General features: G+C 52.8%; 1 protein-coding gene across 2 annotated transcripts in view; it reads left to right on the top strand.

Moving 5' to 3' along the window:
* ARK2C (arkadia (RNF111) C-terminal like ring finger ubiquitin ligase 2C) overlaps positions 1-15,881 on the top strand; it is a 42,324-nt gene continuing 26,443 nt past the window's right edge. Inside the window, exon 1 of one of the 2 annotated variants that reach the window (XM_035560036.2) lies at positions 1-254. In XM_035560036.2, the coding sequence (XP_035415929.1) occupies positions 194-254 (61 nt within the window). In that variant the 5' untranslated portion in view covers positions 1-193. The remainder of the gene's footprint in view (positions 255-15,881) is intronic. The other variant, XM_035560037.2, reaches the window with a different exon arrangement.

Raw genomic sequence — 15,881 nt, 5'->3', positions numbered from 1 at the left:
GCGCGCGGGGAGCGCGGCCCGGCCGCCGCTGCCGCTGCTGCCGCTGCCGCCGCCGCCGCCGCCGCTGCCGCTGCTGCTGCTGCTGCTCCCGCTGCAGCCGCAGCCGCCGCCGCGGGAAAAGGGGCCGGCGGGAAGCGGGGGAGCTGGAGCCGCTGGGGCCGGGGCCTGGGCCGCGCGCCGCCCCGCGCGCAGCATGGTCCTGGTGCACGTCGGCTACCTGGTGCTGCCCGTCTTCGGCTCCGTGCGCAACAGAGGTACCGCCACGCCGCGACGGGGCCGCGGGTTCGCGTCCCGGGGCCGCCCGAACCGTGGGGGGGGGAGGGGGGGCTGCTCCGCGCCCCTTCCGCACCCCCCCGGCCCTAACCCACCCCCCCGAGCCCCAGCCGGGCCCCCACGCCCCCCAATTCCCTATATTCTTTTGTTCCCCCCCCCCCCCCAACATCCCGCTTGTCCTCCCCCCGCCTGCGCTTCCATAGATCCATCCCCCTTAATTTTTATTATTATTATTTTTTATAAATACCGATTTCCGTTTGTTTTCGTTCTGTTATTTAATTCACCTTCCCTCCCCCCCCTACCCCTCCCCGCTCCCCCGCCCCCAGCGGCCACCCCCGCCATCTGTGCCCCCATCCTGTGCGGCTGAGGACATGGCACTGTAAATCCCTGCCCCGGGGATTCCTTTTGCTGGGGTTTCGGGGGGGCTTGCAGGGGGGTCCCGCTGCCAAAACCACGAAAAAATTAAAAAAAAAATAAAAAATCCCCCCCCAGATAAAAAAAAAAAAAATAATAATGGGGAGAGGGCATCCACAATTCGGTGTGATCCGTAACATCCCAAATAAAAGGGGGGTGGGATGGCAATCGGGGACCCCCCCTAAAATAAAGCCCGATTTCAGCCCCCCACCCCTACACACACCCGACCAGCAAAATGGATTTCCATCAACCAGGGATAACATTATTTTCTGCTGTGCTGAATTACTTCCTGTTCTTATTTTGTGGGTAATTTTCTGTACCGAATACCCTTTGGTTGTGTATCTCCACCTTTTTTCTTGTACTAAAACTAAAGCATGGTCTGTATTTTTTTACATTACCTAGTTTCTGATGTAAATCTCTCTGTAGAGACATACCCTGCTGAAATGTAATGTGCTGTAGCCTATACATCTGCTCAGTGTACGCTGCTTTTGTTCTGTTGCCCTTCCATAGCATGGTGGGCCTTGCCTTTTTGTATTGTGTGCATGATGACATTGTTACACACGATTCCACTAATACTAATATACGATCTCTCAATAAAGAAACTAGTTTTCCTATATTAACCTAGTGTGCTTTTTCTATTGCTGTTTTCCCATTTATTGTCGTATCCTGCTGTTTAGATTTTTTCCTTGCTTTCCCTCCCCCCCCCCCATCGTGAGGTCTGAGTGAGTGGATTTCTCCCTGGCGCACATATGGGGGCTTTTTAACATAGATACATTTTTTTTTCCCCATCCCATATCAACCCTCAGCATTACTCTGTGTATACATTGCTCCCGCAATGCACGCTCTGTGCTGCCAGTGTGCCGATGCAGAATCCTGCCTGACAACGGAATAGCCAAAAAAAAACCCGAAAAAGCAGAAATCCAAGCTATTAATCAGAAAAGATAGGTAATTAATCAAGGGTCTGCCACTGATTTTATCCTAGTTATGTTACACCTTCCTTACCAGACTGGTGCAAAACTGAGGGACGGCCTCCGGATGGATGGGGGAGTTCTCTCCTTTAACTCTGATTAACAAGAGGTGAATGGCCCTGGGAAGTAAAAATCCCCCCTGCCTGTGGCCCTATATCTGAGCACGGATGCGTGCTTGCCATCTGCCAGGCGAGAAGTCGCTGTGCCTTGGTCCCAGGGCTGTAAATATCCCTGCCAGGTCCCTAAAACCGTCCCGGCTGCTGCTGCCCTGGCTGCCTCTTTCTGCTCCGGGCCCTCCATCTTCTGACGCCTGCTGTGGTCACGGAGTCGGCCTCCGGCCTTGTGAGGAGTCACCAGGAGCCGTAAAATCTGCCCCAGACCTGCAGAAGGGTCCTGTAAAACCTTCAAATTTTGGTTGTAGGGTGGTGCACGGGTGCCAGGGCCAGCAGGAGAAGGGCTGGGGCGCGGGGGGACCTTGTCCGAGCGGCGCCCTGAGGAGACGGAGAGCCACAGGGCCCGGGTGCTCATCCTTAACCAGGGGGAAGGTGGATTTCGGCAGCTCGGTGGCTCCCACCGCTGAAATCCCCTTGCCACCGTCCCTACAGAGCTCCACTAGCAAGCCAAACAAAAGCAAGCGGTTCGAGGCGCCCGCCCGGCCTCCCCCAGCACCCCTCCGGGAGCCGCATCATTCTGCAAGGCCATGCCTTTCCACCTCCCTCCTGGCTTTTCCCTCAGATTTTTTTTTTCTTCGTTTTTTTTTTCGTTTGTTTGTTTTCTGTTCCGTTTTTGAGTTACGACCTCCTCCTCCATACTTCCTTCTCCGTGTATCTCGATGCCTGTTGGGCCATCCTGTCCCCCATGCGAGCGGCAGCGGGCCCCCCTGGATGCAGTGTGTGCCGTGCCCCTTTGTTCTCGCTCCATCCTCGCCCCGGGCCAGCGCTGAGCTCCGCGACACATGTCCCCGCGCACACCCCGAGGAGGGAGGCTGTGCTTCTCGCTTGCATGAAGGGAGACGTGCATGCCTGTTGGGGCTGATCATTTTCCGATGTGACCTTTTTTTTTTTTTTTTTCCTCCTTATCTTTTTATTTTTTTCATTCGTTTGTTCCGATTACTCAAACCCCCCCCCCCCACCCCACGTGAAACGGTGAGAGTTTTGGTTATGGTGTAAAGCAACAGCAAAAAAATGAACACCCCCCCCACCCCACCCTGCCCCAGAACCCCGACACGGATAAACCCTTTTCCCCCCCGAACCCGTGGGTGGCTGCATCCCCCAAGGTCTTCCCCTGCAAAGTGGTGCTGGTACAGAGCAAAACGGGGCGGTCAGTATGCTCTTTAACCATACCTCAGTAATCTGGTGATAAAAAGCTGCTGGGTTAATGGCGACATATCCTAAGCAATTTATCATTCCCATCATATTTTGACCTGTCTTGTTAGAAACACATTCATAGGAGAGGAAACATTTCCCCCCCTCCACCTCCCAGCGTTATTAGTCAGTAACCAGCGGGCTTCCGTGGCTCATAATCCATCAAACACATCTGCACTTTAATGACTTAATTCCTTTGACACCCTGAGTCTCAGAAAGCCACCTGGACAGAGAAAATAATCTTTTTTTTTTTTATTTTAGCATCCACGGGCTGAGGAAAGCCCAGACAGATCCCGTGCTGGTGCTGCTGTGGGTGTGGAGGCACACGCAGCGCTTCTGTCCCTCCAGCACCAACCCCAGCCCGCGGTCTGCTCTAAATAACCTCTTTCTGTAACAGGGAGAAGGATAATCCCGAACACGGACAAAACTGGCTCTGAGATTGGTTTATGTAAGGGTTGTGTAAAGGTCTTAAACACATCTGCGGGAATTTAATAACCGTGCTGCCAAATGGGAGCCGGACCCATCTGGGTCTTGCACAGGGCTCATTTTTAAGGAAAAGGTAAAGGGATGGCGGTCACATTTTGCCGTTCCTCATTTGGGGAATAATCAGCAAAGTCTGGTGAGCGTTGATGTGGACTTACCGTGCTGCGTGTGGATCCGGCCCCGTGGAGGTGTGTTATTTGAGAAGCGGTGAGTTTGTGCCCAAGTGAAAGAGCAAACGTGGCTGGGATGAGAAGGGGGGTCCCAAAATCCCTCCCGGGGGCCCCTCAGTCCCAGTGCTTGGCCACCAAAACCTGGCCCCGGGGCGTGTGTTTTGGGGGAGAGCGGGACCCCGAAACACCCACCTGCAGGCTCGGTCGCCTCCTCCACGAGCCGCCTGGAAGGAGCTCCATGGAGTAAGTGTGAGCTTGATTATTTTTGGAGGGGGGTGAGATTTTGGGGGGGGAAACGTCTGGAAGTGCAGAGGTGGGGGGGCGTTGCAGGTCTCCTATGCCTAGATCAACCTCAGCATCTTTAATCCCCAAGAGCAGAGCTGGCTTTGCAACCGGGGGAGTCATGACGGCACTGCCAAGCGTCGGGACCCTTGGGAATACCACGGGATTTGGGTGGTTTTACAAAACCCGCAGCTCCTGGAGTCAAGCGGTTACACCAGGCTTTGCTTTCCTGTTAAATGGGGGTCTCTGAAGTAAAGCTTCAAAACACTGCTTCCTGCAAGCTCCCTGCTCGAAGTCCAGGAGTTTGGGCCACATGGGGTTTGGGATGGAGAAGTGCAACGCATAGTTTTTGAGCACGATGGCTGCGGTGGGCTCGGGGCAGGGACAAACACCCGTTGGGGAAAATGTTCATTTTCTCCCGTTCTTGGTTCAGTTTGGGTCAATCTGCGGTGGGGCTGGGCACAGGGGCCACAGTTCCCCTGGCTGCCCACACAGGACCCCATGGAGGGCCCTAATTAGTCCTTCTTCTGTCTCATCTTACTGCTAAACCTTCTTAGGGTGAAACTCGGGTCTTTTGGGAACTGTTTAGCACTCCCTCTGACACGGCAGAGCCCCACATTGTGCTGGAGCGCTCAGGTCTGCAGAGCTCAGGGCAGGCAGCACTCAGTGAGATCAAACTCACTTCTGCTCTGGGTCCCCTCTGCTTAACCCTTTCTGCTCCCCCTCTCCTAATTTTGCAGTCTCCAGGACCTTTTCTCACCCATTTTCCTGCCTGCTGGTCCTTTGCATTTCACAGCCCGAGCAGTGGCTGGGTTGTGCCGCTGGGCACGTGCATTGGATCTCTCTTAGTAAGTGTCCTTAATCGTGTTTGTTTTCTCTCCCTTCATTTAAACGTTCATGCAGGAAAGTCATATGCTTATGGCTTGTAGCTTCTTAATGAGAATTAGGGTTTTGGTTTGGGTGGATAAGCTGAGCAGGGTCCGCAGCAAAGCTGGAAGCAGTGAAGATGCAGTTATGGGGAGAGGCAATCTGGGGCACGTTGGTGGGCTCTGACCCCCCCCGATGTGAGGATGCGCCTGTGGGGAGATTCCCCACAGGGAGATACCCTTTCCCTAAGAGGATTTTGGTAGCTTGGAGAATAACCTGGATGTCTCCATGAATAACTGAGGGAACACAACTTTGCATGTGCCAGCATGCACAAAAATCCTGGTGCTTTCTGGAGGAGGTCTCCCCCTGAGGGAGAAGTTGGAGGTGATGGCTCTGCCACCGTGTCCCCGTCCTCCTCCCTGCCTGGAGGTGACACCCGAGGAGGGGGTGTGGGGGAGATCTGGGTACCCCTGTGCAGAAGACCACTCAAAAGAGATGAAATCCATCATTTCAGGGAGAGGAGAGCATCTTCCCTTACAAAGGACCATCAGCCCTGCAATGCTTGGCACCAGTAGACGTTGATTTCAGGTGATGAGCTTGGCCGGCTGCTTTGGTTTCAGATGGGTTTTGGCAAACGTTTCTCCCTCTGTGACCTAACTGAAGCCTGGGGTTTTCTTCTCTGCTTCGAAGAAACTGCTCTGAACAGTTCAGAAGGCACCGAGCAGGAACCCTGCAGTCCAGCAAAAGGCTCCTTTGAATTTATTGCTTCTGGGGATGGCTCACCTTGGGGTGATGTTTTTGGGGACTATCAGCTCTGATGGTGCTGCTGCCCATTGCTCATTTTCCTTGGAGGGCTCTGGCGATGCTGTGGAGCTGTTATTGTGTGTCTCTCTTCCATGAACGGTGCAAGGAGCAGGCATTTCCCTGAAAGTGGAGAAAACCAGGCAATGGTTTCTTGTGGGACATGGCATTTCTTTGAAGGGCCCTCAAGGAGGACTCTTGGAGCTGGACAAAGCTGATGGTGGCTCTGGTGTCCAGGCACCCAAGGCTGGCTTCGAGTTAGGAGCTGCTCCAAAAAACTGCTCTCATCTTCTCCAGGCTTGGGGAATCTCCAAAAGACATCCAGAAACAGAGTGCCCCGTGCTTCTGCCGTGCTGTGGCAGCTCCCCGTGCTGGGCTCCTCCCGTGGGGTTCTCTGGGCTTCCTCATCCACCTTCTGGGGGCATCCAGCTCTTCCTCCGTTGCACTGCGAGCTCAAACACGGATATGTCCAAAGGGATCTGGGTGGTTTTGGGAGCTATGGATGTGTTAGGAGCCACCACTCGTGAGCACCCCAACCTGTTTCCATGATATTCCTGCTTATACGCTGGGCATCTACAGAAAAAAGGAGGCTTTCTCCTGGTTTTGTTTGCTCGTTTGCATGTTTGTTTTGCAGGTGGGGTGGTGCCCATTCTTGTGCAACCCTGCAGTGTTGGATGGGATCTATTCATCTGTGCCCTTGGGGCATGGGGGGACGTTTGTCTGCTCCATTCAGACCATTTGTTGGCAGCCGGTGGGAGCTGAGACTTGGTGGGAGCTGAGACTTGAACGGGCTCAGCTGTGAGCCCCAGACCTCAGTGAGGAGAAGCTGGAGCTGGAAACGAGTGTTGGGTTGGTGGTGAAGGTGCTAGGACACGGGATCTGGCTTTAAAGGTCTGAACGTGCTGATATGTGCATAAATCCAAAATTACCCCTCAACCTTTAAAGCAGTTGCTTGGGGTTTTAGTGGGATGAGTAAGATGAGAATCTAGTTTCAGGTGTTAAAAAATAATTGGCAGCAAACTGGCCCCAGCCTAATTATTTTGTTTTCATGTGAGTTTGGCAATCTTTGCAAGACTATCGGCACGTTTTCAAAAATCATCTGACATTTGCTGGCAAATTCGAGCAAAGGAGTCCAGGAAGGAGCGTTTTAAACCTCAGGCAGTGTCTGAAGGTACTGGAGATGCTGGTGCTCGAGGAGGAGTGTCCATGGAGCCTGGCACCTTCTGTGTCCCCCGGGTGGCAGATGCCACGTCTACAACGTGCCCGGTGGGAAGGGAGCTGTAAATCCCGCGCCCATCGCCACGCTTCTTGTTGTTGTTGTTGTTGCTAAATCCACATTTCTCTTTCTTCTAGCCTGGCCTTTAATATTAATACCTTAATTTCATTTATAAATGCACTTATCAGCTTTCATTAGTCATCCCATTAATGATCCCTGGCAAGAAATTTGTCACTTGACGTCAAAAGGCAGATTAAGGGACTTGTGGAGCCTTGGGAAGCGGCTTCACTCCGCACCGGCACGACAGCGGCTGGCATCTGAGGCTAATACTATGTATAATTTGCATCTGCTGCTCGGGGGATGAGTGATTATTCTATATATTTAGCCGAAAACAAGAGAGTTTCTCGGTCATGAATGGTGCTACATTTCCCCCAAACTCTGCAGCGCTGTGAATCACCGGCCTGTTAACATCATGCTGCTGTGGTCAGCCCTGAGGGGACGGATCCTGACAGCTCGCCGCCCCGGGGGGGTGCTTTACTGCAGCAGCAGCTAATTGGAATTAAGAAGCTCCCTCCGTGCTCGGAGCTGGAAGGGACTGGGAGAGGATTAAGATTTGCGTGGCCAAAATCAGGCGTCTTTGGTCTCTGCTCCTACCGGTGGGATGTGAGGGTGTTGGTAGGGTTTGGAGATGGGTGTCTTGGGGTGTGAGAATGGGGGGAAAAATGCAAATTTTGCTCAAAGCATCTGGAAGAGAGCAGGGTTTTGGACTGGAAATCGATGAGATACAGCATCCCCCGGCACTGGTTTGTTTGGGGCCATTGTGATGAGGCATTTTAGATGCTAGGAGCTGGCACGTTGGGAAACCCTTATCTTGTCCAATCATTATTTGTGATATCCCACAGATCTCCAGGGGCCGAGATAAGGAACGGAGCAGCTTTCTGCACAGAAACAGCATGACATGAGCGGGCTTGGACGAACAAGCCCGAAGAACACGTTTTTTAATAGTTATTTTCTCAGTTGCTTGCAATCCTATGAGAAAAGGACCAGACAGAGGAGGTGCTGGGTCTGCACGCGTGCGACCCGAGCTCAGCACCGCAATTATAGCCGTGCAGGCTGGTTTTGCTCAGCCCTCATTGACCTGAATGGGAATTTTTGCGTTAACGGGGGATAATGGTGTATTGTGTTCTCTGGGAAGAGCCCTGCGGCCACAACAAACCTGGTGTGGGGCTTTTTGATCACTGGCTCGGGTGGGAAACGACAGCATGGGCCAGCCTGGGTGGGCAGGAGACGGCTGGAGGATGGGGGACAAGGGGGCACAGAGCCCCTCAACCCAAAATCTGCAAGGGATGAAGGGCGACCAACAGAAGAGCTTTCTGCTCTTACTAAACCAGCAGCACGCCCATCACCCGTCCTTGCTCAATCTCAGCTCTTTGGCTCCTTCCTGCGTTAAATTCACTGCTGGGGGCTGGACGTGTGGCGCTGAGGTTGCTCTGTGGAGCTGTGGGCTGAACACCAGCAGCTCACCAGCAGTGCAGGGAGCGGCGTATTGCATGGGGACTGCCCCCCCCGGGTGAGGGGTGTCGAGTCCCAGTGGGTGCTATGTGACAACAGGTCTGGTTTTGATGATGATGATGATTTCCCGGTCCACTGGCTGAAAATTTATTTTCCTGGCTTTATATCCTTTTTGATTTTTTTCAGAAAAATGACAGGAAAAGGGCTTTTAAATGTTTCATTTGAGCTGAGACGAGACGGGCCACAGCCCCAGAGGTGAAGTGTCTTACAGCAAGGAATAAAACAGCATCACCTGGAAGCAGAGAATAAAACCGTTGCATTGCGGTCCTTCGGGAGGGGTTTTCATACAGGAACGTTTCACCTCACTGTAATTCCTTGCGTGTTGGAGAGGTGGGTTCAGCGTTCAGTACTCGCTTGGAAAGCAGGAGGTGGTCAGGGATGGGCTGCCCCAGTCCCGTGTCCCTGTGCTTGTGAAACCGTGTGGTGACATCGGCTTGTGCAGGAATCGGGTGTATGTAGTCAGCAGAAAGTGCTTTAACACCCCGTGATGCCATCCAGGTGCTTCTCCTGTAGGGTGCAGGGGTGTCCCAGGGCAGGACAACCTTTCCAGGAGGCAGTTACAAGCTTAGAAAAATGGGACGTGGACCAAGGGGAAGGGGGCAAAGTAAATCGTTCCTTGGCCAGAAAGAGGTTCCTCCCGAACAGGGCCGGGGGCTGTTTGGGAAGCCAAAGTATGTTTGCTAGGTGCCCAGCGTGACCTGCTGTAAAGAACATCCTCTGTCTGTCTGCAGAGACACATCTGAGGCTCTTAGCAAGTGCTTGCATGAGGCTGGTCCCAGATCTAAGGCCAGAAGTGCTAGTTACCATTGGTTAGTGCAGGGATTTGGACCGGGCAGGCTGGGTGCCAAACGCACACCGCCAGAGCTCCTCTCCTCTGCGTCCCGGCTGTCCCGTGCCAGTGCAGCCGTCCTGGCCAGCACTGCTGGTGGTATTACCCTCACGCCGCTCCCTCACCTTCACCTCTTTCCTTTCCCAGCATGTTTTTTAAATACCTGCCACACTTTTCCCTCTGGGTGTGGTGGGTTTTTCTGAATTGCTCCTTCCTCACCTTGCCTCGGGGACCGAAGGTGCTCGAGCACTCGAGATATGAAGTGTGGGTGGAGGGGAGGGCAAGGCTCTGCTGTCCCTGTCACAGCATGTCCAGGAGATGGGGAACCTTGTGGGGAGCCCTGTATGGGCTGACAGGATGGGGAGGCTGTGCTCGCAGAGGCTGCAGAGGCTGCTGTCCTCCAGCCCCTGCCTCGGGAGGTGTGGTGGATGCTGCAATAGCTGGTGCTGGGAGCACGGGGATGTTGGGGGCTTGCTTGTAACCACAGTGCCAGCTTTAAAGCGTGGGCATTTTGGGCACTTCTGCTAGAAAATGCTACTTTTAGAGGGGGGAGGTTTGGACAGGTGATTTCTATAAAATAATTTTGCAAAAGTGCCGCTGCTCTTTCACCACGTCGAACAGGGGGTGCTGGTGCCTCGCCTCTCCCCCACCTCCTGGCTTTGGCACGCTGGCGTTGTTGGTCACAGGTTTTTCGTCTCAGTGATGGGAGCAGGGAGGCAGCGAGGGCCCCTTCCCAACACCCTGCAATTCAAAATGGGAAACGTAGGGGCGGAAACGCTTTGCAGAAACCAAACTCACCGGCAACGTCCCCTGGTGGGAGGTGGCATCCCTGGTGGTGACGTCCAGGCCAGCACAAGAGCCAAAGAGCCTCAGATTCGTGGTGAGTCCCTCCTGCAAGGGATGGTGACAGGGAGGAGAGAAGTGCCAGGGCACCCAACAATAACCCCACCTGGAGCTGCCACCGCTGCAGAGGACCCTGGGGAGTCCTCTCCGAAGGCAGCCTGCTGGAGGTAAGTTCGATGAGCGGGTGGGTGTGCAGAGGTGGCACCCCGAAATAATGCTCCTCTCTGAATAGACCCAGTTCCTGGTTGCTTTTCTTTCTTTTTTTTTTTTTTTTTTCAGCGTAAAGCCCAAGCCTGTTCCTAGCGATGCCGTGACGCACGCACTCCCGCATCACGCCAGGGAGCTGGAGCTTGGAGAAAGCCAACAAATATAATGAGACTTTGTGATTTAACGAAAAAAAAAAAGGGAAAAAAAGGGAGAGGGGGATAAAAGCCCAGAACACAACAGTAACATGAAAATGCAAATTGTTTGCCAAGGTCCAGGCACCAAAAGGCTAATGAAAAGGTGCTTTGTTCTTACTCATGCCTGCCTCGGGGGGCTGCTCCCCGCCTCTCCCTGGGGTCTGGGTTGGCCGTGACGCAGCCCTTAAGGCGCAGGAGTTGCTTTCCCTGTGTGTCTGCACGCAGGATGCCTTCCCGGCATGGAAGGGGGCTTTCACGCTCTTGCCAGGGCTCAGAAATCCTGGAAGTCTTGCGGCTGTGGGAGAGGATCTGGCTGAGCCCTGGTGTGGCTTGGAGAACCGTGGGTCTCCACCATGTCCAGGCTGGGCAGGGGATGGGGCAGCCACTGCTGTGTTTCCACAAAACAAGGCGAAATGGAAACTTGTCCAAAGCTGCTCTGAAGGACTGGGCAGCTCAGCTGAGTTAGTCACAGCTCTTCACTGAAAAAATGAGGCTCTGCCCGAGCTGCATCCATAATACGAGAGCATCCCTGCCTTTACAGCTGTTCGCAGGTTAGTGCCAGTGGGGGCTGCACTGCTGTGTGGCTCTCCAAATCGCGGAGCAGAAACCCACATACACTGTCAGAGCAGGAGAGTAAATGACCTGAACCCAGGGGCCCTGGGAGGAGGTTTTCCATCTGCACAGCTTGTGTCGTTACTCTGAAAACCAGAACGATCTCTCTGTAAAAGTGTCAGAAGTCGAGATTTCTGCATGAGGGAACTCGGGGCTGGGGACAGCCCGTGTGTGGTCTCCTCTCTGGACTGGAGGTTTGCAGACCTGCCAAATCGTGGGTGACTTCTGAGCCCGCCAGCACCTCCTCGTGGGGCTCGGGTTGATTTGCTTGGTCAAAATGCTTCCATGGTTTTGTGCGTTGTAGTTTATCTTTCTCAAAGAACACGAGAGAAATTTTAGAAATGCAGCCTGCAGCTCGGCAATGTCCTAGAGACACCGGGCTTTAATTAACGTAAACTTAAAAGTTCAGGTCCCAACTTTAATTCCTTTTTATTTGTTACTGGGAGTCTGCGGAGTCAACAGGGTTTGTGGCTTGAGCAGCTGGTATTTTTCCCCAGGGCTGGGCTGGGTCTGAAATGCACCATTATAATCGCTGCTTTTCTCTCTTCTATTTGATATCTGCCAGAACCACCAACCACCGGACATTACGTGGGTTGGTATCACTCATGCCCTATTATTTCAACTCAGGCAGAAGTCTTCTCTGGGATTCAGCAGTTAGCACCATTAAAAATATATATATATATATATATATATGTAATCTATTCCTGCCTTCCCTAAAGGTTCAGGTATGCAGCAAACTGATGGTATAAAAGGAAAACGCACACCTAGTACTATTTTTATTCCAGTCTTTAAGTGAAATCTTCACTGCTCATGATGCAGAAGTGCTGTGCTCCGTGTATGGGTGTGCATTCACAAGCACACCCCTTGCAGCCAAGGAAGAGGAGACTCTTCCATGCTGTCGGTGCTTTTGGGGCTGTAATGGGGAGGCGCACACCCAGCTGCTCCATCGTGCTGCTGTGGGCACTTTATGCTTTTGCTAGAGCATCTTCCACCGGCTGACAGAGCTGCTGAGAAATTAATTTGGGAAGGGACCTCTGGAGGTCTCCAGCCTCCTGCTCGGGGCAGGGTCTTGTCCAGCCAAGGCTGGGATACGTGCAAGGATGGAGCTGACAGCACCTCGGTGGTGCCTGCTCCTGGGCTAGCACTCCCGGGGAGGACGGATGGGCAGGGGTGCAGTTTGCACCTGGGGCACCTTCCCCAAGCCAAATGATTAAAAGCACAATGGAAAAGTGACTGTTTCCCCCAGTTCCCACCTTCCAGAGGGCAAAACTGAGCCCTCCTCTCTCCCCACCATAAAACTCAACGTAGGACACCTTCTTTCTGCTTGGCACCAGAGTCCAAACAAGGGGAATCCCCATGGGGATCCACTTCCGCAGCCACATCTGCCCAAACGTCACGTTTGGGTTGGGTGGGCAATGGGTACGCGGGCACATCAGGCTGAGCCCAGCTCCGTGGGACCCTCTGGCCTTCCCTAAGGTTGAGTGAATGCTTTTGGTCTCCCACCTTCCTGCCTCTCCCTGTACAACACGCTGGTGTTACCTCGTAGACCACCAGGTGTAAAATTTGGGGAACGGGGAAAGCGTGGATGAGTCTGCTGCTTGGTGGATAAAGTTCCTGGGGAAAGGCAAACGGGGATGGGGAAAAGTGGATGTCTGCTTTTCACCCTCCTCTCCATGCTCCTTACTGAGGAAAGGTAGAGGAGAAAGACTTTTCTTTAAAGAATGAATTTAACCTTATTTTGTTTTAATCCGAGGTCACGCATTTTCCCATTATCACCTATTATAGCAGCTGGAAGAGTGACTCAGGCCACATCTTCTCTATGAAATCTGCTTAAAAATAATGATCTGGGGAAAACCCAGCTGCCGGCAGCAACCGTGTGACTTCTTTACCCAGCCGCGCTGATCAATAGGTTTGCTTCCCTCGTGTGGCCGACAGATCTTGGCTTTTCAAGTCCGACTGATGCGGAGCCTTGTGGCCACCTCTCCATAGCAGGGGATTTGTCCAAGTAAATCAGATCTGGAGCCACTGAGAGGGAACTAATGCGAAATGCCTTGATGTTAGTTTTACAGTCACTTTAATAGGCATAACTACGCTATTAAGCTGATCTGCCTATATTTAACTGTTATTTGTACTCAAGTGGAATAAATGTTTTGCTTTAGGAAGGATGAGTTTTACGGAGTAAAAGAGCTATTGTAAACCTCCAAAATGCCTCGGCAGTGACAACATGATGGCTTCCAGCCTGCAACCCAGACTTTCCATACTGTGGTACTGCCCCAAGGCCCTGTTTCCTCCTCTTCCCCACCTCCTCTTCTCCCCCACCCCGATCACTCACAAAATGTCTTTGAAATGATGGCGTTGGGCACACAGCTGCTTATACACTGGGTATCACAAATGACTGATATTCTCATCCAGCCCAAGGGGGTACCAATTTTGGTGTCTGCTGGTCTGTGAAAAGCAGGTGGAGAACAGCAACCTATAGGTCTGACTGCGGTGGGCACATCCAGACCCAAATCCCACGAGTCCAACAACAGGGAGGAACCTGAAGCATCTTTAAATCCCCTCTGCCCTCTCTGTGGCAAGCAGAAATCTAACAGTGGGGTGGAAAACCTTTAACTTTGCTCATAAAGTGAGGGGCAGAAATTGAAACAGAACAACCCTGCTGAAATCTGTTTCTTGCTTTTTCTTTTCTTTCTTTTTTCTTTTTTTTTTTTTGGTGTTTCTATTTTTCTTCCTCTCTTGGCTCTGTCTTTCAACTGAGGCTCGTGCTGATTTGTCACAGGTCAGGAAAACCGAAGCTGTGGTTTGCAGAAGATGAATGGACTTTTTAAATCAATTGTGTGGTCCCGGTGTCAGCAGGGTGCCAATCGCCGCGTGTGGGTGCTGCCCGGTCCCTCCGCCGGTATCATTAAGAGGCACGGGCAGCATCCATTACGTGGGGGCTGAGCCTCGCCACCCCTTAACGGAGCTGAGCTGCCTGACCTTAATGTGTGACTGAGATTTAATTTGAAGCTTCTCTGAACACCATCAGGCTGTAATGGAAACAACGCTGGCCCAGCTCTGTGAAGCCGTCACCCCGAGAAGACAGCAAAATAAATTAAATTTGGCAATCAGTAAAAATCCTTGGGGCTTGGAGGTCACATGTGAGGCTAGAAAAGGTGTATTTTTTTTCCGCTTCAGAACTGCACGTTCTTGGTAGGCTTCCGTGTGCTGCTGGGAAGAGCGTGGCATGGTTTGTTTGCCCTGAACTGGTGGGAAATTTCTCCAGGCTGGGAGCAGCACCCGGGTTTGTCGCCTGCTTGTTAAGGATGGGCTGTGGCACATTTGCTGTGGTGGGACGGGTGAGACATGGGGTCTTCCAGAAATGGGCTCCTGTGGGAGAGAGCAAAGCTGGGGAAGGAGTTCAGCATCCCAGCTGCTTGGCAGGAAAGGCTCAGCCCCCCCTCCTTGGTCTGCAGCAGAGGGAGATGTCTTGCTGGAGCCAGGCGGAGGCTCTAGGGTGGCACAGTGCCAGCTGAAAAGGTCAAGTTACAAATTCCTAAAGGCTTCCTGAACATCCAGGACTGACACTGTAGAAGGTGCTCCAAGATGCTTTGAGATGGATGGGCCTTCACCCCCTGAGATGCAGGAGTGATACACGTAGGTGGAATCGAGCTCTCATGGTCTGTAAATCCACTGCCCCCGCCCAGGGCTGACCCAGCTGCTCCTGGGGTAACTCTTCCCGTTCCTGGGCACACGTCTGTATGGCTTGTAGGGCAGAAAACTGCCTGAGGCTGAGACAAAGGGGGTGTGTAGAGCAAAAAGGGGCATCTGGGCTGCTAATGGTATAAACCCAGCCCTGCTGCTCTTCTTTGGTTCTTCTTACTAGCCATGGTCACACCCAGATCAGTGTTAGCACGGCCGGGATGACATCCCTAAATGCAAACACGGGTGGTGTAGGAGACCTTGGCCAGCCATAGGGGAAAAGGTGGCTTTGGTCCTCGCTGAAGTGGGGAAGGGGGTGGCATGGTGGGGACCTGTGGTTGTATGAGCACTTTCTCATCGGAGACACTCGGCCTGGCCCCAGGTCCACCACCACCACCTCTGCCTCCCAGACCAGGTTGTCCTCTGCCCCTCTCCTGTCCCCCCTGTAGAACAGGGTCCATAAACCAGCTTGGTACACACCACACTGGGCAGGTGCTTTGCCACCTCTGTGTGTTATTTAAGCCCAGAATCAGCTAATTTGGGTGTGCTGTGATTTGCCACAGCACGAAAAATCTGCTTGAAGGTCCTGCGGAGGAACTGAAATCAAGCAGATTTCAGATGGCCTCACAAATGGAGCCGAAAGGTCATTGCAATACCAAGCAGGAGGTGGTGTGCTGCGCTGCAAGCCTCTGCTAAATATCAGCCAAAGATTAGCCCATCCCCTCTGAAAGGCCAAAAGCTGCAAAGGCTCTGAATTCTTCCTGTCGTGCGTTCGAGCTCGTGGTGTCTAAAAATGGCACAAGCCTCTTATCAAAGGGAGATACAGCTTCAGGAACAGCAAATTCAAGGGAAAATGTCAGGCTGGTGAGGTACGTGAAAATGAATTTGGGAGATTCTAAAATTTTTGAAGCCAAAAGGGACCTGTAGATCGTGTGGCTAGCGCTAATTAATTTGGCATTGTGCCGAGCATCGTCATCCCGGTTTAATCAGCAGCTGCGAAGCGGAGCATTGTCTCTGCCAGCCTCCCATCCCAGCTCCCGCTCCACCTCCCATAGCTTCGATGGACAGACAGCCATGCTCAGAGAGGAATTTCTGGGTGTGGAGG

This window comes from Cygnus atratus, chromosome Z (genome assembly GCF_013377495.2).
Source record: "Cygnus atratus isolate AKBS03 ecotype Queensland, Australia chromosome Z, CAtr_DNAZoo_HiC_assembly, whole genome shotgun sequence".
Taxonomy (NCBI): Eukaryota; Metazoa; Chordata; class Aves; order Anseriformes; family Anatidae; genus Cygnus; species Cygnus atratus.
Note: the sequence above shows the minus strand (reverse complement) of the source record. Positions and strands in the feature narration are given on the sequence as shown.